The sequence below is a fragment of the Syngnathus acus genome, chromosome 8 (assembly GCF_901709675.1).
Source record: "Syngnathus acus chromosome 8, fSynAcu1.2, whole genome shotgun sequence".
Classification (NCBI taxonomy): Eukaryota; Metazoa; Chordata; class Actinopteri; order Syngnathiformes; family Syngnathidae; genus Syngnathus; species Syngnathus acus.
Genome location: NC_051093.1, coordinates 5,264,109 through 5,288,553, shown reverse-complemented (window position 1 = coordinate 5,288,553; position 24,445 = coordinate 5,264,109). Strand labels below are relative to the sequence as shown.

At 45.5% G+C, this 24,445-nt stretch overlaps 6 protein-coding genes and 1 long non-coding RNA gene across 11 annotated transcripts in view; 4 read left to right on the top strand and 3 right to left on the bottom strand.

Moving 5' to 3' along the window:
- Positions 1-793: 793 nt before the first annotated feature.
- On the bottom strand, positions 794-2,749 carry LOC119125901. Of its 4 annotated transcripts, none has more exons than XM_037256874.1 (5): positions 2,577-2,746; positions 2,188-2,394; positions 1,699-1,939; positions 1,337-1,626; positions 794-1,170 (listed from the first exon to the last, which is right to left on the bottom strand). In XM_037256874.1, exons 1-5 carry the CDS (start codon positions 2,623-2,625, stop codon positions 971-973), a joined length of 987 nt encoding a protein of 328 aa, XP_037112769.1. In that variant the 5' UTR covers positions 2,626-2,746; the 3' UTR covers positions 794-970. The 4 variants fall into 4 exon arrangements, with proteins under 4 accessions (XP_037112769.1, XP_037112768.1, XP_037112770.1 ...); XM_037256873.1 differs by having other exon boundaries at positions 1,337-1,630; positions 1,703-1,939; positions 2,577-2,745; XM_037256875.1 differs by having other exon boundaries at positions 1,337-1,630; positions 1,703-1,939; positions 2,188-2,379; positions 2,577-2,745.
- On the top strand, positions 1,169-6,617 carry LOC119125947. The gene is made up of 2 exons (XR_005098554.1): positions 1,169-1,409; positions 6,176-6,617. It is a non-coding gene; the product is annotated as an uncharacterized LOC119125947 (long non-coding RNA).
- angptl6 (angiopoietin-like 6) lies at positions 3,039-6,271 on the bottom strand. The gene is made up of 7 exons (XM_037256809.1): positions 6,156-6,271; positions 5,069-5,527; positions 4,760-4,897; positions 4,495-4,687; positions 3,969-4,162; positions 3,561-3,831; positions 3,039-3,489 (listed from the first exon to the last, which is right to left on the bottom strand). The coding sequence occupies exons 2-7, from the start codon at positions 5,525-5,527 to the stop codon at positions 3,305-3,307; spliced, it is 1,440 nt and encodes a 479-aa protein (XP_037112704.1). The 5' UTR covers positions 6,156-6,271; the 3' UTR covers positions 3,039-3,304.
- A 410-nt stretch (positions 6,618-7,027) lies between the features above and the next one.
- On the top strand, positions 7,028-10,507 carry ppan (peter pan homolog). Its single transcript, XM_037256786.1, has 12 exons — positions 7,028-7,227; positions 7,480-7,650; positions 7,724-7,825; positions 7,899-7,949; positions 8,140-8,310; positions 8,535-8,611; positions 8,910-9,017; positions 9,080-9,203; positions 9,276-9,354; positions 9,525-9,654; positions 9,739-9,899; positions 9,970-10,507. The coding sequence occupies exons 1-12, from the start codon at positions 7,213-7,215 to the stop codon at positions 10,392-10,394; spliced, it is 1,614 nt and encodes a 537-aa protein (XP_037112681.1). The 5' UTR covers positions 7,028-7,212; the 3' UTR covers positions 10,395-10,507.
- Positions 10,508-10,842: 335 nt separating this feature from the next.
- On the top strand, positions 10,843-12,928 carry eif3g (eukaryotic translation initiation factor 3, subunit G). The gene is made up of 10 exons (XM_037256882.1): positions 10,843-10,933; positions 11,007-11,053; positions 11,442-11,530; positions 11,591-11,650; positions 11,728-11,832; positions 11,899-12,094; positions 12,255-12,365; positions 12,433-12,569; positions 12,640-12,746; positions 12,815-12,928. Exons 1-10 carry the CDS (start codon positions 10,911-10,913, stop codon positions 12,828-12,830), a joined length of 891 nt encoding a protein of 296 aa, XP_037112777.1. The 5' UTR covers positions 10,843-10,910; the 3' UTR covers positions 12,831-12,928.
- A 150-nt stretch (positions 12,929-13,078) lies between these two features.
- On the bottom strand, positions 13,079-22,724 carry dnmt1 (DNA (cytosine-5-)-methyltransferase 1). 2 transcript variants are annotated; one of them, XM_037256692.1, is made up of 35 exons: positions 22,503-22,724; positions 22,140-22,176; positions 21,325-21,429; positions 21,029-21,233; positions 20,871-20,943; positions 20,666-20,744; positions 20,541-20,590; positions 20,416-20,470; positions 20,204-20,287; positions 20,030-20,139; positions 19,838-19,956; positions 19,559-19,651; positions 19,340-19,491; positions 19,052-19,239; positions 18,877-18,891; positions 17,810-17,990; positions 17,643-17,740; positions 17,405-17,549; positions 17,219-17,334; positions 16,739-16,940; positions 16,541-16,674; positions 16,291-16,467; positions 15,988-16,212; positions 15,728-15,920; positions 15,536-15,626; positions 15,273-15,413; positions 14,909-15,191; positions 14,695-14,836; positions 14,455-14,621; positions 14,210-14,387; positions 13,944-14,139; positions 13,703-13,866; positions 13,517-13,633; positions 13,344-13,437; positions 13,079-13,273 (listed from the first exon to the last, which is right to left on the bottom strand). In XM_037256692.1, exons 1-35 carry the CDS (start codon positions 22,547-22,549, stop codon positions 13,236-13,238), a joined length of 4,494 nt encoding a protein of 1,497 aa, XP_037112587.1. In that variant the 5' UTR covers positions 22,550-22,724; the 3' UTR covers positions 13,079-13,235. The 2 variants fall into 2 exon arrangements, with proteins under 2 accessions (XP_037112587.1, XP_037112588.1); XM_037256693.1 differs by lacking the exon at positions 18,877-18,891 and having other exon boundaries at positions 22,503-22,723.
- Positions 22,725-24,071: 1,347 nt separating this feature from the next.
- Positions 24,072-24,445, top strand: part of LOC119125835 (hemicentin-2-like) — a 41,400-nt gene continuing 41,026 nt past the window's right edge. Inside the window, exon 1 of the mRNA XM_037256746.1 lies at positions 24,072-24,222. The gene's annotated coding sequence lies outside the window, so the exon portion shown is untranslated. The remainder of the gene's footprint in view (positions 24,223-24,445) is intronic.

The following is a 24,445-nucleotide window of genomic DNA, read 5'->3' as shown; positions in this document are numbered from 1 at the left end:
AATATATACAGCAGTGATTTCCTCCCAAACTTTATTAGGCTAAGGCACACATTTTACATAGGAAAATTCTCTTGCAACCACACCAAAATGTCAGAAAAAGCAAGTACTATAGGAAAATAATGATCAAGTCTAAATGTATTCACAAATCTACTTGCTAATAGATTCCGAGGAAGTCATGAATTATTCAGTTGCATGAATGGATATACAGTGATCCCTCGCTACTTCGCGTCTCGTTTATTGCGGCTTCACTACATCGCGGATTTTTTTCCAAATTAAAAAAACATTTAAAAGTCAAACTAAAACTTCTAAATTGAGGAAACGTGTCTAACCTTTAGGACAATGTAGTACTGCTCCAAATGTTCGTTTAAATTCCTTTAGAAGTCCGTTTTCCGCGTTAGCACGATCGCGAATTAGCATCTTTCCGCCTGCCCAGTGCTTCTTTTTGGTGACCGTACTTCGCGGATTTCACTTATCGCGGATGGTTTTTGGAACCAATTATCCGCAATAAACGAGGGATTACTGTACACATCTATTATACCTTCTAGCATTTGATAGAACATTTAAGAACATCGTGCCTGCCTCTCATGAAACATGTATGGAAACCGTAATTTGGTCAAATGGTCCAGTTCAAAAGACAATATGCACAAAAATAAAGTGGTACATTTAATGGAATACAACCAGAGTTTACAGTATTAAAGTGGAGGTTCTAAAATAATCGATCCAAAATACAATACGATCTTAAAACATATATATTTTATAAAGTTTTTTTTTCTTTTTTAAACCAACAACCTGCAAACCTGTAAGAGATTGTTGTTAAAACAATGCTTTGCCAATGACTTCCAAGTTTACTGAATAATATCCAGCTCGCCCTGTCCCACCCCTCCTGTAATCCTCAGCACACTGAGCGTTATTGGGAGGCTCAAAAGTTAAATCGAGCCACATTATTGAATGAGTCAAAGGTCTGAATCATCTATGTTGCAAGCTTGTTCCCACCAAGAATGTTTCCGAGAGCGATATTGTCACTTTGGACCTTGAAACAGTACTGACCTCTTCTTTTCCTGCCGATACAAATAAAGATCAGGGCGAGGACTGCAAACAATGTCAACACACAAATTATAACGACTGGCACAAGGACTGGTCTGCTGTCGGGGACTGGACTGCTGTCGGGGACTGCAAGAGAAACAAAAGTGGAGGCTCAGTAGCGACATTTCACCCTGCTCTCGGGAAAATATGCATAGACTCGCACACCCCATTCCAGAGAGCTTTGCGTAATAATGCGCAGGAGAAGAAGCAGAAGAGTGATGGAATTGCATCCGAAAAGATTGAGCACGCTTACATTCACTCGTGACCTTCAAGGAAGCTTCCTGCTGGGTGACATTATTGGTCAGGATGTACTCAGCCTGGCAAGTGTACGTTGATTCTCTTTTCATCCTGATGACCAAGGGATATGAGAATTCCTGCGAGGTCACTGAGTTATGAATGTTTATGATTCCGCCGCCTTCCAGCCATCTGATGGTCAGGTTTCGCACAGGGCTCAGCACGGTAATGTTACAAAAAAGAGTGTAAAAGTTGTCCTCCAACATGGGACCAGAATCGGGCTTGACATATACCCACATCATAACTGGAGGAACTGCAAATTGAATGAAATGTTATTTCCATCACATTTAAAAAAAATCATATTGTGTCGATGCACTGTACTCACAGTAAAAGAAAATGGGAGGCAGAACATAACATGCCTCACGGGAGAAGTTGCCAGTGTAACATTCTTGTTTTCCGCCCCACTCGTTCAGAGTCCCATTGGTGACAGTATACAGTTTTTTCACGTCACGGCCTCCGTGTGTTTCCCTCCAAAGCTCGTCCCAAACGAGAGTAATATTCTCGTAGCAGGGTTCGGATATTTTGGCAGCAAAGTTAAAGTACGAATGCGCTAGAGGACAAACTGACATCGAGGGAAAAACAGCGAGCGAGGTGTTAATTAAAGAGAACAAAATTAGGCTGTTATTCTTTGGTAAAGCACCAGAGGGCGCTCACGCATAACTTTTAGAATGACTCAATTAAAACAGCTGTGACCCCAATATTTTGGTCCATGCAATTTAAGTTATACGTTCACCTGGCAGCAGTGAAAAAAATAATAATAATCGTAATAATCATAATAATAAAAATAACAATAATAATAATGATAATAACCTTGTGGCTGTTCCACTTCCGTGGAAGGGACTCTTAGCGCTGTGATCAAGAAAGACATCTTCCCGTGAAAATGGAAATTGATGGCCAAACAGTCGTAGACTAATTGAGTAGATGACATATCCCTAATGTCAATCATCTCAGTGAGTATGGGATATATTCCACAGAAGAATGTTATGTCGGAAACTTGTTCCCCTAGATCTGGATCAGTTGGAGAAGCAAAGGTCAACTTTATGCATGGGCGCATAACATTTAACAGGATACATTGAAACACGAACACATACATACAAAACAAATGTTTGTCAGGGAAATCTTGTAGCATGTCTTTAAACATTTTGCCCAAAAGTGCTGTTTTTAGAGATAATGTCCTCAACGTCACTGTTAAAACTCACCACATAATGCAGCCCATAGGAGGACGGCCACCAACATCTGAAGCGCCATCCTTCCAGATATAAATGAAGAGTCTCTTGATAGTTTATATGATGGCCATCTTCAGGACTATTAGGTGAAGCTCCCCAGCGAGTCTCCTTATAACACCTCGTCTAGCTTCAGTTGCACAAGCTTGTGAGGAAGGCGTCAACGCCCTCTTTCACAAGAAACCTTACATTTGATTGAAAAAAAGCAGGTTGTGAAGCAATCGGCGATGATTCAGGGACTCTCTTAAACCAAACAACAAAATCATCAATTTTGAGGGCGGGGTTGGAAATATGACAACTGAAAATATGAGGCAAAGTCATGACACTAAGCAGCAAAAAAAAAAAGGAGGAGGCCGATTGCACAACGGCGTAGCCGCTACAAATGTATGTATCACAAAAAACAAGAATAATATGAAGTAGAAAAGAAAGAAAAGAACATAAACCATTAGCATTTATTGAGGTGATGAGAAAATGTGACAATAGTCTGAAAATAATGTATCCATTTTTTCCAGGTGACTGAACAAATTGGATTTATTAGGTCATTTGATTTATTGCGTTCTACACAATTGAACTCATGAAAAAAATATATCATACGGCGGGAGTCACGGCAGTAACTCAATAAGCGAATGTCAGTGGAGGACCTCGAAAGCAGCAAAAAGGGGAAGGCCGATCTCGTTCCCTCCCATGAGTGTGATGCAAAGAAATTACACGGGCTTGAGCATCATGAGGACCCGCTTGAGCGAGTAGGAGCCGCCGTGGAACTCGGCCCAATAGACGCCGTCCTGGTAGCGGCTGCGGTAGTGACCGCCCCGATACCAAACGCCATTGAGGTTGGAGTGGGCGCACATGTGGTACCACCAGCCTCCTTTCTGGTAGTGGGCGCAGTTACCTGCCGACAAAACCACGAGAAAGTAATAAAGCCTCAAATCCGTGTAGGTGAGCGACGTAAACAATGCGAACCTGTGTAGGCGTCTTTATCCCGATCCAGAGTGGTGAAGGCCTTGTTGTTGTGCCACGAGAGCGAATCGCCGGCGTTGCCCCGATACTGACCCAAGCGCAGTCTGTACCAGTCGCTCTCCGGCTCCAGCCGGAAGCTGTCGTACTCGGCGAACACTTGCCGGCCCTGCCAGTCTTCCAGAACCACACGCAGCTTGTATTTGGCTTGCTTGGTAAGCCAGTAGAGATGTTCCAGGCCCAGCCAGTACTCTCCGTCCAGGTTCCCGAAGCCATGCTGTAATACATCGGAGGATCGATATTGAAATAAAGTTTGAACTGGATTGGTTGCCACAGAAAGCCAAAATAAATGCCAGTTAAAACAGATCTTTGACGTCTATAGTCGTCAATGGTAGTGAACGGTTTTAATGTTACCTTGTACTGCTCCCAATTTCGAAAAAAGTTAACGGAGCCGTCCTGCCGTCTCTGGATGACCGTCCAGCCTCCTTGAGCATGATTCTGGTCACACCAGGCCTGGAGGAGCCGGTTGGCGCTCTGCAAGCGCAGAAGGTAGATGCCGGTGGTGGTCTCGCCGGATTCCAGCGCATGTTTGCAGTCCCGCCATGGCCCTGAGTCACAGCAAACAACTATATTTGTTTTCATTGTCGGAATTCACTTTTTTCATGTAAAGTGGAGAAGAAACAAGAAGTTTGGTATGGGGGGAATGCCTCCCACACGAGGCTATTTAGCTTACTAATTTCAAACATTCTGATAAGCTTTGCACGCTGCCATTGACATTGTTTTGGCATTCCCCAGAGAGATAAGACTCTCCCCCGAGGAGGTCACCGACCCCGACGGCATTTGACGCTCATGCGAGCACTGAAATCCATCACGGTGTGCAGACAAAGGAATTAAAGACGGAATTAAACCAGAGTTATGAATCATATGCGGTTTTGCATACCTGGGCTCTTGGTGACAGGGAAGTTAATGACAGGCTGGGCTGTTGAAGGACTGACAGTGGTGCTGGAAATCAGAAGCGCCTCCAAAGGGTTGTCTTGCTGCAGAGCACTTTGGTCCCTTTGAAGATCATTGCTGATTTCAGAACTGTCATTAAGCAGCACACCGGAGCGGCTTTTTGGAGAGTCCGTCGGCATCTGCAGCGGTCACAATGTTGCACAATGTTATTAGATAAGAGAGAAGGGTTGGGTTGAAAATGACGTTCTTACCGGGTCCGACTGAGAGTTGTCCTTACACTGGCATTGGCTCTCCAAACGGGTAATTAATTGGCTTTGGGAGGTCAACATGGATGTAAGCACTCCGTATTTTTTCTCCAGTTCCCTGAAGTTGCTGGACACCTGCAGCGCCTGATGGAAGACCACCATCCACATTAAATCAAACTTTTCATGATAGGACCAGGAAGTAACCTCACAATTGCCTTTTATATTTAAAAAGATTTAAATTTGTAATTTCCACTTGCGACCCAGGCGAAACTAAATTAAAGTAGGCTTTCATTCATATTTTATCGTGTTACTCACATGCGTTGTCGCATTAAGCAGGATGCTCTCCGCCCTGCGTTGCTCCATGGCCTGGTCCTTCTTGTGGATGACCTCGTGCAGAAGCTGGCTGTAGAGTTGAGCGATACGGGCGTTCATGCCGCTGCTCTCCTGACGCAGGATTCTCATCTCGGTGATGAAGCTGCCCTCCTGCTCCAGCAACGTCTGTAGGTTCTCCAGCTGCTCCTGCTGCAGTTTCAGTTCTGCCCGTAAGGCCACCACCTCTGATTGGTTGGCGGCCTTCGTGTCCAAGCACAACGCTCCGGATAGCTTCTGCTGCGGGACGATGAACGTATAGGAGCAATGCCCCGCTTTGACATCCGAGGAACTCGGTGAATGAGTTCCTGTGGTGTCTCTAATGGATCTCAGGCCATTGACCTGGAGCAAGTCCAGACTTAATGGCAAGAGGACAATCAGTCCTATTAATGTTGCGTGCTCCATCTTTGAAGGACAAAAAGAGAAGATGATAAGAGTCTTTTTAGTTGTGTTTATATTTAATACAAAGTAGCGAAATGCGGCCTTGTTCTGTTTCAATATTTAATAGACTCCACTGCACATATTCCGCCTAGCAACAACACCGGCAAGAATTTAAGCAATTGTGTCGATTTACAAGGCCAAATTTTTTAAAGAGTTTTAAACACTTTCCCGTGCCTTGTGCTGACCACATGTCTCCTTGTAAAGTGGCAACAAACAAGAGTGGCAGAGATTTACTGACTAAGGCATCCAAAATCAACACAGACCTCCATGTTGCAGTCAGCTGGATACTTTGTCACGGTCAACATCGTAAATGCACAATGTTGACAAACCCTTCAGACAAAAAGTCCACTTTCGAGGAGTTTGCAAGTGAATTCTGAGATTTATTTTTGAGAGGAAACTATTTTAATATCAGCGTACTCATACATCTATAAGAGTGTAGTTTAAAATATGGCTTCAAATCATGTTAAATGAAGATTATTTAATTTAAAAAATATACATTTATCATATCATAAAAATATTCATTATAAGTGCCAAATCAAAGTGTATTATGAATACTATACATTCATTCATTGCTGTGTAATTAAAAACTTACTCTGGTCGTTGGTTCTTTAGGATCCAAACAATCCTCCTGAAAACTGCCTGATGTTCTCCGTCAATGAGAAGAATATGATCCAGGGGCAAATGTGGAGGGATGGGGCGATGGAGAAGAATGACACCCTGCAACTCGTCCTGCAGCCCCTTGTTTGTGTGCAGAGGTCACGGCCTGTACAGGATGTTGAATGAAGGGAGAAGGCTAATTACAAAGTATGTATGCCTGCCAGAAGACACCTCCTCCCAGCTGCTTGCTTACTGGAGAAGTTCTGGGATGAGTCTCCTCCCTCAATATCAAGTTGCCTGAAAGGCTCACACACTCCAATTATATTCATGCAATTGATATACAGTACAGTCTGATCACATTTGTTTTGCAGTTCAATTTCTAATGTGATTAGATTTACTGGGCTCTTGTTCAGAGTTACAGCTACTGCTTCTGGTAATGACAATAAAAATTATGTTAAAAAAAATTGCAAACGTTTTTTGAATGAGCAGAATGGGAATCCCTTTCATTTAATTTATTTTAATAATGTTTTGTTGGAACTAGTAACAAGAATAGAAATAAAGTATTTATAGTCATTGCTAACATTGTTCTGGCCCCACATTCGGGTTTGCAAAAATATGTAAAGTATTTTTATTTGCATTTTGCACATTACCCGGAAGCTTATTATCGTAACACTCAACTAATTACTTCTTTAAACCAAAAAACAATTAATTTAAAACTACATTAGGTGGCTGTATGAGCATATTATATTAAGGCTATGAACACATTATTTCGACGACAAAAAGGTCACAGCATTGGTAAAGTTGGCTGAGCGTTAGGTTTACCGTAGCTAGGAACGTCAGTCTAGCGCGCAAGTGGAAACACGGACATATTAGTATGTGATACGCATTGGAACCATGTGGACGGAATGGCGATGGAAGCCTCGTTAACGCTCTATGTGTAGTCGGTTTAAAACTGAATAAAACATAGCCAGTATGGTCGATTGCTCGCTATATGTTTTGTATACTAAAGAGTAAAGTAACTTATTTGTACTCAAACTACGATTCACGTAATCATGGGCAAATCAAAGGTAAGTAGCCTCTTTTCCATGTGCTAGCATGTTAGCTCCAGAGTTGGCCGAAAGTAAACTGACATTATTGAGATTGCATCTGTGTACTAAACAAGACATGATTTTTTTCATGTGTTGATTGTTAATATTTTAGTTAGATGTTTGTAATGAACGTAGTGCTACTGTTTAAACATCAAGCGTGGTCTGTCAGGCCTTGCCACTACAACGTCGTTACAATGTGTAACAATACTTTTTTTTTTTTTTTTTTTTAAGACCAAGAACCAGAAAAAGTCTCGAGCAGAAGCCCACCATGTGGCTGAAGAGTCATACCGATCCGTCCCCCACTCGTTTGTCTTCCATCGGGGTCAAGTGGGGAAAAACGTGGCTCAGCTCATCATGGATGTCAGGAGAGTCATGGACCCTTACACTGCGGAACAATTAAAGGTTTGACCTACTACTATATCTTACATTTCGCATTGTCACAGTCAATAATCAAAATGATCCTCACCTGAACCAGGTCCGGAAAAAGAATGTGTTGAAAGACTTTGTAACTGTAGCTGGACCAATCGGAGTGACGCACTTCATCATCTTCAGCAAGACGCCAAGCAGCATCACAATGGTGAGAGCACAAGAAGCACGTTTGGTGCCAAGGAGAAATAAATGCATGCTAACATATTTTTTGTCATTTTCAGAGGCTGGCTCGACTGCCCAAAGGGCCCATGCTCTATTTTAAAGTGCTCAAGGTAAATATTGTTTGTACCCTAAACATGAGAAGAACATATGGACGGGTGCAAGTGATGACACTTTTTTTTTTCCTACTTGATTTCTAAGTGATGTTTTTCAAAGTAAACGCACTGATGCACTCGACTGTTAATTTTCAATTCGTGTTAAATTTGCATTGGTACCAATTGCCGATTCTTATCATCTTTGCAGTACACTCTGGTCAAAGACGTGGTCTCGTCACTGAAGAAGCACCGCATGCACGGACAACAGTTCACGCACCACCCGCTACTCATCCTCAACAACTTTGGATCCGACGGCATGCACATCAAATTGATGGCCACCATGTTCCAGAACATGTTCCCGTCCATTAATGTGCACAAGGTATGATGAGAATTTTTAATTTAAGGACGCCCGAACAGGCTTGTGGCAGTATTTACAGCCTTCCGTTTATAACCATGCTGACTAAAATGATGACAGTATAGTCTTCCGAGTTCTCCTTTGAAGAGTTCTAAAAAGTAAACGCTTACTGATTAGTCAGCCTGGTACTCATTTAATGTACAGATTTTAAGTTTTTGTGAGAAATGACAAGTTTTCTTTCCCGCCAGGTGAGCCTCAACACCATCAAGAGGTGCGTGCTGCTCAACTACAACCAGGAGACGCAGGAAATCGAGTTTCGCCACTAGTAAGTTGATTTACGATCTCCTTTTAAAGCCACACACATTCAAAGTTACAAGTATAGAATGGAACATAATGATGACCCAATTGTAATATTTATTTTCTATTGGATAAATGGCAGAGTAATTTATTCTTGCGCAAGTGTGGCGGCCCAGATGATGACAAACTCTGAACTTGACTGCTCAGTGATTCATTTTCAAAGTAAACGTACTGACGGGCCTCCCCACCACCATGAAACACAGACAATGTTTCCGATATGTTCAAAAACCCAACAATCAAAACTTTCTTGTTGTCCTACCTTGCAGCAGCCTGAAGGTGGTGCCGGTAGGCATGAGCCGCGGCGTCAAGAAGCTGATGCAGGAGAAGTTCCCCAACATGTGCAAATTTGAGGACATCAGTGAGCTGATGATAAAGTAAGTGGAGACATTAGGAACGGACAAATTCCTCATCTGATCCATGTTATCATTGTTGCCAGAGGGGCGAACCTTTCGGAGAGCGAAGCCGAGCAGGACGGCGAGCACAACATCACCGAACTGCCTCAGGTGTACTCGGGTCGCGGCAACATGGCGTCCGAGCAGAGCGCCATCCGTTTGACGGAGGTACGCTGGAAGAAAACACATTTTGTGTGTTTTTTTTTTTTTTTTTCTAATTCAGAGCTTTTGTATGTGCAGATTGGACCTCGCATGACTCTGCAGCTGGTCAAGATACAAGACGGCATGGCAGAGGGAAACATCATGTATCACTCCACAAGTAAGTCCCGCCGGCCGGCTCGGCCCGCCAGTCTTGGTGCAGAGGATGACAATGTCTTTATGAAATCTGTGATTTCACTACAAGTAAACGCTTACTGATGCACCAAAAGATATTTCATGTGGATGCGAAACCAAAGGAATGTACTTATTTGAGGATCATTTTCCTCGCAGTTTCCAAGACAGAGGAGGAAATCCTGGAGATCCTACAGAGGAAGGAGGATAAGATGAAGGCCAAAGAGGAGCGCCGGAAGAAGCAGGAGAAGAACGTGGCTCAGAAGAAACTGCAAAAGGAGGAGCACAAGTAGGATGAGATCAGAACTTCACTAATGTTAGCCATAGGTTTTGACTATTATGTAACCTGCTTTTGAATATTACCTGCAAACAGGAAAAAGAGCCTGGCGGGCCTCACGAAGAAACAAGGTGACGAGGACAAAGACAGCGAGGTGGAGGATCCAGGCGTGCAGGACGACCGAGCAGCAACGGCGGTGGAGTCGGACGACGAGGCCGAGTACTACAGGCAGGCTGTGGGAGAAGAGCCGGATGAAGGTTAGTAACAGTTACACTATAGCAAGCGCTTGTTTTTGAATCGGCATATTACCAAAGCCTTCATCTTCAGATATGTTCGTTGGAGCCAAGAGGCGGAGAAGCAATGATGGATCTCGAGGACCTGCCAAAAAGATGAGGAAGCCCTATGCTGATAAAGCGTCCAGCCGAGAGAAAGGCACCAAAGGAAGCAACCCGGGCGGACATTACAAGGATAAACCGGCAAAGAAATTTGGCGATCGGGAGAAGAAATTCGTTGGAAAGAAAACATTTGGAAAGAAGTCGTCACCTGGAGGAAAGCCATTCAAAAAGAAACAGAGCGCCGGGGAAAATAGATCTGGCAACAAGAACAAATTTGAAGGAAAGAGAACTTTCAGTGGAAAGACAAATAATGGTAAAGCGTTTCAGTCCAAGAGCAAGAAAAGTAAAGCGCCGTTTAACAAGAAAAGCGGCGGAGGTGCAAAGCAAGGCTTCAAACGCAAGAAGGGAAAAGGCTGAGCATGTTTGGCTCGGCTACATTGACTGTTGGAGAAAGCAGGATGGACAAGTTTATTGTATTATTCCCTGTACTATTATAGAAATGTTCATTTCTAATAAATCTATTTAAAAAAAGTGTTTTTTTCTTGCATTGTAAAAACTTGGCTTAAGTACAGTTTTAATGGATACTTGCAAACTAGTGCTATGTATTTCTGAAACATGAATCACAGCATTAATTCAATAGGCTAATAAGCAGGAATGTAAGGATTATAAAGTGTTTTTTCCAAATTAAAATTACCCCAAATTCAAGCTTGATCTTATTATACACCACGTTCGTAAAAAACGCGTCATTAGCATATATTTTGCTCCAACGCCAACATTCGGGTTACACCGGCACTGAAAGGAACATAACTACGTCGTAAAGCGAGGACCTGGAAACTTTTATTTTTTATTTCAAGTACCAGAAGTGATGTCAGAGTTAGCACCGCGCTCTTCCGGTCTTTACAGTCCTGTAGCTAAGCTAGCTGAACACACGGGATGCCGTCGATCGAGTTCGACGAGTGAGTTTTCATCTAAAAATCTCTTCATTTCTATTTACTCCAAATTTAATAACCTACTCCATTTTCCCCTCAGCTCCAAGCCCAGCTGGGCCGACCAAGTAGAAGAGGAAGTAGATGAAGGTAAAACTAGCTTGAATCGTTAGCATGCTAGTCGTACGCGCAATCGTAACTGTGCCGGCAGGACGTTGCCAGCTAAGCGACTAGCATTTCCACGTGCATGACACCGAGCTATGCGTGTATTTTTTTCCCCCTTTACGGCATAAACTTTATGCATGTCTTAATACTAAAAGTGAAAGTGGTACATTTGACGCAAGCAGAAAAGAAGCAGACATATGGTCTGGGATGTGACGTAATGCAATGTAGTAAACCTATTTGTAAGCATTAGCAATGTTATTAAAGTATTTTCGTATCATAGTTATAAAATATTTATGGGTTACACTATTAAGGAAATGTCGGAGTTTAAACTGGTAATAAAGTTAATGTCGGACTGCCAATGTCCTTTTGTCAGGAACGCTTCCACCTCCCAAGGAAACCATCAAAGGAAACATCAAAACTCTTACAGAGTATAAAATCGACGACGATGGAAAGAAGTTTAAGGTAAATCAGACATGTTATCCGGCATAGTTAAACAAAAAGTGACATGCGTATAATTTGTAGATTGTGCGGACGATCAAGATAGAGACCAGGAAAGCCTCCAAAGCTGTGGCGAGAAGAAAGGTGGGCTTTTAACAGGTCAGAACTGAGTTGAAATGAAGCACATGTGACTGAAGGTTTTTTTTCCTCCTCACCTTCAGAACTGGAAGAAATTCGGCAACTCGGAGTTCGACGCCCCGGGTCCAAATGTGGCCACCACCACCGTCAGTGATGACGTCTTCATGACGTTCATCTCTAGCAAAGAGGTGAAGATCCACTCCCGCTTTCAGGAAATTCTGCATAACGCGTCTGATGAGTGTCTCCTCCTGCAGGATCTGAATGCCCAAGACCAAGATGAGGACCCAATGAACAAGCTGAAAGGACAGAAGATCGTGTCTTGTCGTATCTGCAAAGGCGACCATTGGACCACCCGCTGTCCCTACAAAGACACCCTGGGCCCCATGCAGAAGGAGCTGGCCGAGCAGCTCGGCCTGTCTACCTCCGACAAGGACAAGCCTCCCGGCTCAGGTATTGCGAGGGCATCCAGAAATATTTTGGTAAACTTCATTTGGACCTTAACGTGGGTGAAAACATATGGAAGACAGACGTTTTTTGTCATCAGTCCAATGCAGTTAGCCAGTTTAACATTTTCCATAAACCACTCTTAAAATGTCATCCATTTTGTCAGCCGAGCCAGAGCCCGCGCAGCCCGCACAGAGCAAGACTGGCAAATACGTGCCCCCCAGCCTGAGGGACGGGAGTACACGCAGAGGCGAGTCCATGCAGCCCAACCGCAGAGGTAAGCTACAGATAGAATAAAATAAACGGCTCAAAACGTGTGTAAATAACCCACAACACACGCGTAGCCGACGACAACGCCACCATCCGTGTTACCAACCTGTCGGAGGATACACGCGAGACCGATCTGCAGGAGCTCTTCAGACCCTTCGGCGCCATCTCCAGAATCTACCTGGCCAAAGACAAGAACACCGGGCAGTCCAAGGTGAGTAGTCACACCCTCGCAGTTTCTACAAGCAGCAGAACATGAAATGAAACGTGCACACGTGTCGCAGGGCTTCGCTTTCATCAGTTTTGTCCGTCGCGAGGATGCTGCCAGAGCCATTGTGGCCGTGTCAGGATTTGGATATGATCATCTTATTCTCAACGTTGAATGGGCCAAGTAAGTTGACACTGCTTTGGGTGTTAAAAGATTCAAAACAAGTGAGCGCTATTATTTTCTCTTTGCAGACCATCAAACAACTGAGGACTTCAGGATATTCCATCACAAGGCCATGTTTTGTCACTGTGCTCAAATATGGCTGGTTACCTAAATAAAGATCATTGTTATCACTTTTTGTGAAAGTTTTTGTCAACACAGCACATTTATTGCCTTGCTGAAACAACAATCATGGAAATAAAAACCTCACCGTATCAACAGCATTCAAGGGGCACTAATGCTAACTCAATGCAGCTCTGCTTACCTTTTGGCATATCCAATTGGACACCTGATTGATGTGATAAGAGCTTTATTTGAAATATTACATATAAAAACTACATACAATTTGTCCAACATGTTAACAGGCATTAAAAGCACATTTAAATTCTGACCGGTAACCGTGCCAGCCATGAATTAACAAAATCATCTCCACGTTTTGCTGCCAAGAGAACACTAATCAGACACCTCCATCTTCTCTTGTTTGATGTTCTCTGGAGGAAAACACAAGCAACATTTGAACTAAATTGTTCCTTTGATACTTTTTAACAATGCGGTGTTTACCTGCTGTCTGTTCTTCCTTCATCCTTTCAATGACGCACTTCTTAATCTCCAGCCCGATAGCTCTGGAGAGGGGCGGGGGCACAGCGTTGCCCACCTGCCAGGCACCGACAACAACATGGTGATTAACGTTGACTTTCTCCACTGTGGCTCAAAGCGCTGGCGTGGTTGCTCACCTGTCTGTGTTTATCCAGGACGTTTCCGAAGAAGCGATACGTGTCGGGGAACCCCTGAGATCGTGCGCACTCCCTCACGCTGACCACACGGTGTTGCTCAGGGTGCAGAACGCGACCCTGTGAAAATAAATCAAAATGAAATTTAAGTCCAATTAATTTCCTGGCCTGAGCTTAGATTTTCTTAACCTGTTTTCCCATGGGCTCAGGATTGGTGACGGTAGTGCTGAAGAACCCGTCCCACTCCAGCCTCCCGTAAAGCCCCGCCCAGTGATTGTGGCGGTTTCCCGTGTGAGGCAGACACCACGGGATCAGAGTGTTGAACTGTCGGTCGGCTGAATCGCAAGGCTTCCCTGCATGGGCGCACACGCACAAAACAAAATTAGCATCCGAGTGACTTCATGAAAGAGCTACTTGAGGATGTGCGTACCTCCGGCACAGGTGCAGACGCCTCTGAGCGCGCCCGTGCCACTACGTCCGTTCTTCTTGTCCGGGTGTGTGTAGCGCAGCTTCTTGGTCTTGGTGCCGTCCTTCAGGCGCACTTCGATATTGGGAAGGTCTCTCCAATCGGAGCCGGGCGCCAAAGGAATGTGGCGCATGCGGCCCTCCACCAGAGCACTCATGTCCTAGAATCAAATAAAAATAAATAAATGAAGTAAAAATGGAGGATATGTGCGACTCAGCGTGAGGGTTCACCTTGCAGACGTGATCCCTGAGGATGGGCTGGTACTGCGTGCCACGGATCTGCCGCTGAAACCAAGACTGAGGCTCGCCGTTATAGGAAATCTCCAAGGCCGCGGCGCCGTTGCGAATCTCTGGCAGGTCAGACATGGTGTCTCGGACGGTGATGGTTCTGTAGATTCCGCCGTTGCCGCTGTACGCAGGACGTCGTGTTACAACACAACGTGATGAGCGCATGCACGGGTGGAGAGCAAACTTACCGCGTGACGTTGCTGACGTATTTCCTCTCGTCCACCACTACGCTGAGGGAGACGGCTCTGGGGGCGAACACATGCAGGGGCTCCGGATAGCGAGGCAACTTCTCTCCGGGAGCGGCGGCCAGGATGATGGCTCGGCGGCGAGTTTGGGCCACGCCGTACTGACCCGCCTGATTCCAAAGGGACCGTGTCGATTTGCCATAAAGTAAAAATAATAAAATCAATAAAAAAAATAATAAATACCTGCAGGACTCCAAACGTGCACTGGTATCCCATTCGGACGAGACAGCGCAGGGTCAACTTGAGGACCATGGAGCTTTTGAAGGACACAAAGTTCCTCACATTCTCCAGCAGGAAGAACTTTGGTCTGTAGTAATCACAGTAACTGCAAGCCCACCAAACGTTAGCCATTCCCTCAACTCATCGACCAAGTCGCTTCATTTCCGGTTTGTCGCACCTGAGGTAGGAGACCACCAGCGAGTTCTTGAACTTTGAGTAGGTGCGAGAGTTGAAACGATTCATGCCGCTGAAGCCTTGGCAGGGTGGCCCACCGCAGAGCATCTCCACGTCGCCTTTCTGCGGCAGCTTCTGTCCCAGGGAGTTTGTCTTCTCGCCCGACATGACCAGCTTGAGCAATACGTTGCAGTCCTCTGTGAAGACGGTGGTGCCCGGGTTGTTGAGCCGGAAGGCCTGCGCCGCCGGCTCCCACATCTCCACGGCCCACTCAGTCTCGGAAATGCCTTCAAAATATGAAAATGGACGTTCGCCAACCTGCCCGGATCAGGACATTTAAGCATGTGGGTGGGAGGGGGAGCTCGTACCAGCTTGGTGGAAGCCCTCGGAGAGACCACCGCAGCCCGAGAACACGTCCAGCGTGCGATATTTATGCACCTTGGGAGTCTGCGCGTCGGTGATTTGCTCCGCTGGTTCCTGAAGGGCGGAGGACTTCCCTTTGCCTTTACCTTGGAAATAAAAATATAAGACTGACTGGATTGGGGTTAAAAAAAAATAAAAAAATAAAATAAAAAGCACCAACTAATAAATGTTAGCTGATTTTCTTTTCTTTTTTTTTTTTTTAAATTACCTTTTCCTTTGCCCTTTCCTTTGCCTTTGGACGTGGCAGAGCGAGCGTGGTTTGGAGGATCCTCAAAACCTTTGGTTTTGGCATTATAAGCCTGAAAAAAGACAATTAAAAGGGGGCCGTGGAAATTTGAGCTTTCAATGAGTGAGCAAAGCGTTAATTCATCCCGACTCAGCAAATTTGACTCGACTGCACCTCCAGGAAATAGAAGCGGTCGGGTCCTCCGTTGGAATATTCTAGGACCGACTCTGTGAGGTCCTCTCCGTATTCCACGTGACAGCGTCCCAGCACGTCGGCCATGCTGACCGTGACCTCTTCGTCGCTCCAGTAGAGCTGATTGACATCCGTGTGGTAGCTGCCTTTCACTCCCTTGTGGGTGTTCTCCGGTCTAACAGAGGAAAGAGTCACTTTAGTTTTTTTTCTTTCTTTGAAAATTCAAACAATCAATCTGTTACCTGTAGAACTTGCATAGTCGCAGTTTGACCTCCGCCGAGTCAGCCTTGCCGTTGCTGCGCCGGTGACAGAAGATCTCCTTGATGCGGCCGATGCGGAACGGGTCCGGGGCGTCCTGGTTGGAGCCTTTGATATAGTCTGAGGACTTCCTGTAGTATTCTGGGTACAAGTCCTCGTCCACGTCCTCTTTCCTGTGGGAGCGCTTCACCGGGCTGGTTGCTTTCACACTGACAGGAGACAGAAGACTGTCAGCAATGATGTTGCGCCGCCAAGTGTGATGATCAGAACTTTATTTTGTGGGTCACCTGAAGTTGAAGGCCTCTGGAGGCAAGTAGACGCTGTCTCCCACTTTGAACTGCTCTCCTCTGAAGCAGGCCAGTGCGTAGAGCGCCTTGGAGTCATGCTCTTCATCCAGCGGCTCAAAGGCGCAAGGCGTTTCCCGCTCCTCGCGCTCTTTAATCCTCACGCAGCTGCAGCAGAACCTATTTGGACAAAATGAAGAAATGATGAGACTACACTAGAGTGGAGGAATGTTAAGTAAATGCTTGCACTCACTTGAACTTGCAGTCTTCTGACGGCGTGGTCTTGGGCGGCGTCTCAAAGCGGGCAAAGTCCATGTCGTACCAGAACTGATAGAAGAAACTTTTGCCGTCGTCTTCAATCACCTTGACGTCGGCATCCATCCCGCCCTGATGCGCGAAAAGCAGCAGTGAGGAGAGAAGAGGAGGAGACTCCTCAGCCAGGTGGACTCACCTCCATGAACCAGTTGTTGGAGGGCGCCTTGTAGCTGACGTTGACTTTGCCTTGGATGTAGTTGAGAGACATGTCTTCGCAGTCGTCCACCAAGAGCAGCTCCAGGGGATCGGACGACTCGCCGAGCACCGTTTGGGTGCCGCGGAGGAACCAGTGGGCGTGGAACATCTTGCCGTTGTTGTCCTCCCACATTGCCGTGATCCTGGTGGACAAGAAAACATGTCAAGTCCCAAGGCCAACATATACTCTTGGTCCTCCGTACAAGACAAACTTAAATTATTGCAGTTTAACGAGTCAGTTGTAAAGTTTTGGGTTACTGCCCCCTGGTGGGCAAGATGCGCACAATGTGCAACAGAACTGGAGGTATGATTTCATCACGGTTTGTTTTTATAACGAACTCTACAAAACTGCTGAGTGCCATTTTTTTGGCACCTGGGCACATTAACGCCATGTCAATTAAATTTGGGTTAAAAATTTTACCTAGCCAGGTACAAGGGAGTGGAAGGATCCTCTGAAGAAACAGAGACACAGTCGCCGACCTCCAGCTCTTCATCATTCACACGGACCTTTTTGTAGTACTGCTTTTTGCCCTCGCACTGAAAGCAACGAAAAGATGAGCACCGAGTCTCGTATGCGACACACTCGAGCGCGTCAAGCGGCCCGTACCTTAATGGGCTCGCCGACCCACGTCAGCTTGCACTGAGTCTGCTTCTTGGTCTTCACGCGAGATGCTTTCTTGCTCTTCACCGGGACATCTTCCTCCTCTATATTCTCGTCATCCTCGGCCTCCTTCACGGCCAGATTTGGGCACCTGGATCGATGAAGACATTGATTAACGATGGGCCGCTAACTTGAACATCTACACGCGATAAAAGTGAGATCGATAACGTGTGTTTACGCTCACCTTCTTTGTTTACACGCCTGCTTGCTTTTGCCACTTCCTCCAAATTTGATCATGTCCTTGCAGGCGGCACACTTGCCACAGTCTGGAGATTGGCAAACCTTAAAAAAGAAAAAGACCATGGTAAAGGTTTCCACATACATCTGGGGAATCAGGCCGCCGAGCCTCACCTCGCAGACGCCGCAGCGCTGCCGTTTGGCGATGGCCTCCTTGTCGTCCTTCTCCAGCTGCTCCGAGAAGAAGGTGTCAAAAATCAGGTAGACCAGCTTAGTGGTGGTGGCTTTGGTGGGACCCTTGCTGTCCTTCTCGATCTTGGTGGGGTGACGGATGGCCTGTCGTCTGGCAGCTCGCCTGATTGAAATCGAAATTGTGTTCAAATACTGGTTATTTAGGACCCCCTAGTGGTTGTGGAATGTAATGTCACACGATGAAGCAATTGGCCCAATCGTCAGAAGCGTCCAGCCATGCAACGCCACACAAGCGAGACACAGTGAAGCTGCGGAATGAAGAGTAGCAGACTGATTATATTTTTTTGAGTCATGTTGATGGTCGACACAGACAGCAGCTGGTTGTGTTAAGTATTTGTTATGTCACCCAATGACAGGCGTTTACAAATGAAATGTCGCTAGCAGCTAAGCTAACAGTTAGTCTAGCATCTATTTCTTCTTTTGTCACTATTCTTAATATTTTCTAGCAGTATGCCTCAGCGATTGTTTTCTTTGTTGTGTATTGTGAGGTCACATAAAAAAAAAAAGGGTTCCAAATCCGAGCTTCACCAAATAATTTGAACAGTCACACAAACAACGGTGATGCGAGAAGGGGCAGACTCCAAATTCAAAGACCATGTACTAGTTGCCATGGCAACACTGGGCTGATAACCTGACCCTTGGAGGCAAATCACACACTCCATCCTCCTGACTGCTACATGTGCTCGTGACGCAATTTATTCCTTCAAAGGCTATTTCGCCATACAAAGAGCTTTTTCCAAAACGTTGCTTTCTAGCGCGATAATGGCTCGATATTTTTGCGAAAGGCCTTGTTGCCTTGGCTAACAATAAATTTATGTGGGCGCGGCACTGCGCCACTCAGCTCACGGAGCGCCTTGGAATGACAAACCAGATGGCGTAATGAGGCTAGTGCACATAAACGACTACTATGTGAAGCCATACAAAACAATAGCATGGATTTTTTTCTCCCCCCCATCACACAAGCCATTAATGCATTCCGGCCTACCTACCAGTACAGCAGCATGCTGCATAAGGAAATGTCAGAGGAATGGCAGACGTTAGCGAGCACTTGACACTAATAATTCTTCAGAAAGAAAAGCTACAACTTTAATAATCGGCAGGAGTCGCAACTTAAAAAGCAACCCCAAAGGCGGAGCACCCCTCGCCCCCAAAACAAAGTCGTACCTCTTGCCCAGCGTGACGCCGGCCAGCTTGATGAGGTCACGCATGCAGGGCGTGACGATGATGGGCTGCTCGTCCGAGTCGCCTGCCTCGTCGTAGCTTTCCACCTGCTCCACCACGAACTGGGCGTGGCGCAGGAGCGTGTCCTCGGTGAAGCAGTTGAAGTTGAGGCCCGGCGGCGGCACCGTGGTCTGACGGCGGCGGGGAAGAGAAAGAAAAAAAAAAAAGCCCAATTAATAATAGCAGAGAATTTGGGACCGCCTATAAATTCTACAGAACCCTCATCCTCACCTCAATCTTGTTGAGAAGATCTTCATAAGTGGCGTCCGGATTCTTCTGGAGGAACTCCACCACAATTTTGCTCATGTAGATCTTCTCCTGCATCAGTGCGAAGATGGAAGAGTACTCCTCGCTGGGATTCATCAGGATGTAGTCGGCAAACGCTGGAGAGGGAGGGAAGAAAAATTGTTCATCTCCATCGGACGGGAAATAAAAAGACAGTGTCAATACCTGTGGTGAACCCGATGAGCGCTTTTTCGCCTCCATCAAATCCAGTAATCCACCAGGCGTTAATGGGCCCGAGCTTCTTGGCAGGAACGCCACCTCAAGAGGAATCAGTTAATTAGGTAACGCCAGCGGAATAGAGTCTGTTAGCGTCAGATATTTTTAAATGTAAGACTGACTCCAACTATTCTGCGTCGGCTTTATGAGTGCATTTAAGATCGTGCAAGTGTGCCTAATCAAGTGTCCGTTGAGTTACATAAATGTCAATGCCAGCGTGATCCTTACCATCCAAGCAGGGGTTGTCATCATAGATTGGTTTGACAACGCAACTGAAGTAGAGCTCCACGTTCCTCTCAATTAGTCCGGCGTCAAAGGGACAAAGATGGCCGTGCTTGTCATAGATACTGCGGAAAATAAAAGAGTTTTGTTTTTTTTGTTCCAATGTAGAAAGTCAAAAATACTTTTTTTTTTTTTAACCTAAAGTTTGTGATCCTGTGTTGCGGCAGATCCTCGTAGCTCTCGAAGCCGTCCTCGTTTGCGTCAAACAAGGAGAGCCGCTCGTCAGTCAGCATTTCGGGCTCGTCCAGCTGAAGATGCGACCAAATTATTGGAATACTCTTGGTAAGAAAAAAATAATAATCTCTCACTCACCGCAGTGTCTGGATCCCCTTGAAAGAACTTGAGATCAGAGTCGTCCAAATATTGCCTGCAATCTGGACATTTGGGAGGCGGAGTCTGAAAAGCACAGAAAATGTAAGCTACACATTTTTATCATTTTGGTTTTTCACAACAGCTTGATGCAAACACGTTGGATGCTCGATAACTAGTGAGAGTTGTGTTGACGTCTTTGCTCAACATGTTACCTTTGCAGCAGAAACTGTCGTGGTCTCCGGCTTGGCTTCTTCGGGACTTGCGGCTCTGTCAAAATCAAGTATGTTAGAGTGACAAATTCAAGGAAGCGCCATTTCAAAGTGTTTGAGGAACTTACTTGTCATCAGACTCCACTTTCAGACGCTTCTCCTGGGACTGTGGCACATTCTGAAGAGGGGGTTAATAAAAAAAATTATTAGGCTGCGAAGTGTGGAAAAAGTGAGCCGCAGGAAGACGACTCACCTCGGCACAATCTTCCTGTTTCACTTCAGTTTCTCCATTTGTGGCTTCGCCATTCAAGTCTTCAGACTTGCGCTTTTGACTGTAAAAGAGGATTTTATTTCTTTCAAAAATCCAAATGATCATGCTCAAATTATCATACTTTCTAGAAATACAATACAAAGAGCCCACAGTAAGCCAGTAAAGAATTTATGTTGGACTAACGCACATTTTGGGGAACATGGACATGATGGATGCTTGCTTGCCGCCGCTTCTCGTCACCCTGGAACTGGCTGGAGACTCTGAGGGGGAAAATCGAGAATAATAGATGAAAAATAACTGACGCTATAAAAAGGATGCGGGTAGAGAAAAGTGCTTTGAACCAACTTTTGGCATCAGTCTTGCTCTTGCGTCCTTTCCCTCGTGCGCTGGGTGATTTGACGGTCTCGTCTTCCTCCTCCACATCCATGCCGCCGTCCTCGTCTTTGTGGGAGCCGTTACTGAGGCCGTTTGTTTTGCCGTTGGTCTCCTCGCCGTTCTCCAGATTTAGCTCCTTTCCCAGCAGGGACTTCACTTTGGAGATGTAGTCTTCCTAAAAGAAGGTAACAAAGACATGAGAGATTAAATTAAGGTATTTAATGTAGACAAAATTAAAAAAAAAAAAGAGAGAGAGAGAGGGTCACCATGGAGATTTCTGAGCTTTTCATCTTTTCCTCGAGGCTGCCGAGGGCATCCTGCGTGTCGGCGTGCAGAAATTCCTGCACCAGCTTGAGCTTCTCCTTCACGTCCTGGAACGACATGAATCATGTAGACCGTGCGAAATTGTTGTTGGTGCATTGTGGAGGGAAAAGGGAAGCAGAGTGGAAAAGCCAAGTCGAAAGGAAAACAAACAGGTCATAACCTTTTCCACTGCGACACCTAAGGGACATAAGCAATAAAGCCAGACACTCGAGCCACATGTAATTGTCAGCCGAGGAGGACGCAATAGAGATGAAGTGGAGAGTGCCACGTTAACAAAAAAGGGAAGTCAACCTGGTGTAATAGCAAAATATGGCTGGCTAACTTTTGTTCATGCTAACTAAACATTAGTTAAAACCTTCACTTATGAGTTAATAACCCTTGAGGTGGATTTAAACAACTATTTAGCACCGTAAACAAGAAAAGTTTGACACAATCACTTGTTAAAATTGATAAACATTAATATTTCATAATTTTTGTAGTGCACGAATGTGAAGAGGGCTAACACTACCCATGGAATTGACTAATATTATCTATAGAGTTTATAAGTGCATATAAATGAGAGTTACGTCGCGGTAAGAACGGAAGCCCGTCGTAACCCGAGGACCACTTGTATGGCAATTACACGAAGCCCCAATTAACATCAATGCTTACACCTGTTGCTTTACCGGAACCGAGAGCAGACGTTTGAAAAGAGCGCTTCATATTTGTCCACGTTTAGCGTTCTCCTGCGATAAAATTGGTTGACAGTCCAACTCACCTCGTCTGAAGACCCATCTCCATGCAGAACCTGCAGCCTTTAAAGAAAGGTAAGAAAAAAAAAGAGGTCAGAACGATGTTTAGCCATGTTAGCATCTCTTATGTTTATCACTGAGACTTCGTAGTGGCGCCAAATTCATCCCCGCACACACACACACGCGTTGACAGGCTGCGGCGCTAACAGGCATGCTAACGCGACGGTCAAGTGGCAACATGCTAACAAAAACAGTGAAGAGGTAGCGGTCGAGCTTTTGGTACAGCCCAACAGAAATTAAATAAAGACTTCCCCCCGAAAAAACGAAATAAAGTGGCAATGTTGGAGCACGACGCAGAATTAGCATCCGGGTTATTCACTACAGCCTACCTTTTCCTGACATCCTCTGGCAACGACAGGGAAGTCTTGGCTGGCATCACGCTTGGCAGGCGATAAAATCAACGATTAAGAGCGGAAGACAAAATGGCTTTAAAACAATCTAAAAGAGGCGGCTGAGCGTGAGAGCGGGGTTGCAGCTCAGCCTTAGCATGGGTCGTGTTGTGGAATGGACGCTAGAAAAGCAATTGGCGCGCCTGGGCCGTCTTTTCGCGCGGAAACCTGGGCGTTTCGGACCGTACCACTGCAGAGCCCCATGGGTAAGATACCTACAATGGAGTGACGCATTAGTCAACAACAGAGGGACAATTTTCGATTAAAACACACTAGATATGTAATTATACTAATTACAAATTAACTACTCTTTAAGATTTTGTCGCTTTAGGTATGGTGTAATAGTCATTAACTTTAATATAACATGAGTCCACCCCTTTTTTTATTTTATCTCCCGGAAGTCGACGGAGCATGCGGAAACGGACAGACCATTGTTTGGCAATTTTTACAAAATAATAGACTTCATTGTTGTTTTTGTTTGTTCGAAATCTGCGACAGCATGCTTGGAACCCATACTCATTACAGAGTATAAAAAAAAGAAGAAACCCACGTTTAAGCCAAGTATGTAAAACCGATAGAATGTGTCTCAATTGTGTCAGGTCATCTCCTCTTCGCTTATTTGATCATATATTGAAGGTTAATGTTCGAATCGTGGCGCCCTCTCGGGTCCATGGCGTCCTTAGCATCGGCTTTATTTATTTATTCGTTTATTTAGCCATCTATCAATCCTTTACTGTTTTATCACTTGAATTTACCCCGCGGGTCAATCAAAGATTTTCTGATTTTACTTGAGTTTATCCTAACAGTTAGGACCTAACTCTATACCGTGAAGGTAGTACATGACTCGACCACCAGGTGGCAGCGTAACATTAGATTTCTGCTCATAATAAAGCGTTTGATCCAAAGAAAATGTATCCACGGTCCTTCATCCATCCATGCATCCATTTTCTGTACCGCTGTATCCCCACGGGGGTCGCGGGCTTGCTGGAGCCTATCCCAGCTGTCATCGGGCAGTAGGCGGGGGACACCCTGAACCGGTCGCCAGCCAATCGCAGGGCACACAGAGACGAACAACCATCCGCACACGCACTCACACCTAGGGGCAATTTGGAGCGGTCAATCAGCCTACCAAGCATGTTTTGGGGATGTGGGAGGAAACCGGAGGGCCTGGAGAAAACCCACGCGGACACGGGGAGAACATGCAAACTCCACACAGGGAGGGCCGGAGGTGGAATCGAACCCGCACCCTCCGTACTGTGAGGCGGACGTGCTAGCCAGTGCCCCACCGAGCCGCCTACGGTCCTTCATTTAACTGATAATTTGTTTAGAGTTGATTAAACACTTGAGTATGTATACATAATATATTAATATATTTAATTTTTAAAAATTATTTTCACCCTCGATTATGTTTAGATATTTTACCCCTGACATCTTCGTGCATCAAGTTATTTCATTCTATTAGGTTGTTTGCTTGATTTGATGCGTGACTTCCCCTTACAGGTTTGAGCGTCTGACGTCACATCCTGCAAGGAAAACGGCTGAACAGCAATCTGGCCGTCTTCCCAGTCGCCGCAGTCTCCTGGGCCTGATTCAGCCAAAGTTCCCACCCAGGAATCCTGGACGGCTGACAGGAAACAGACCCAAGTCTCTCGAGGCCGCTGTAAGTCAACCCTCGCCCGAGTCTCCCCCAGACCCCAAAAACATCCCCGTGGGGCATTTCTCAGACAAGCTAGCTTACAAATAGACATTCTTGGTCAGCGCCACACCCCGAATGTCACTCGCCTTGCCCTATGCCCGGCTTCCCATCATTTCTTTCCTTTGAGCAAATGAACAATGCTGTTGAGTAAGACAGGCGTGATTAACAGATAAACAGTACGGCCCAA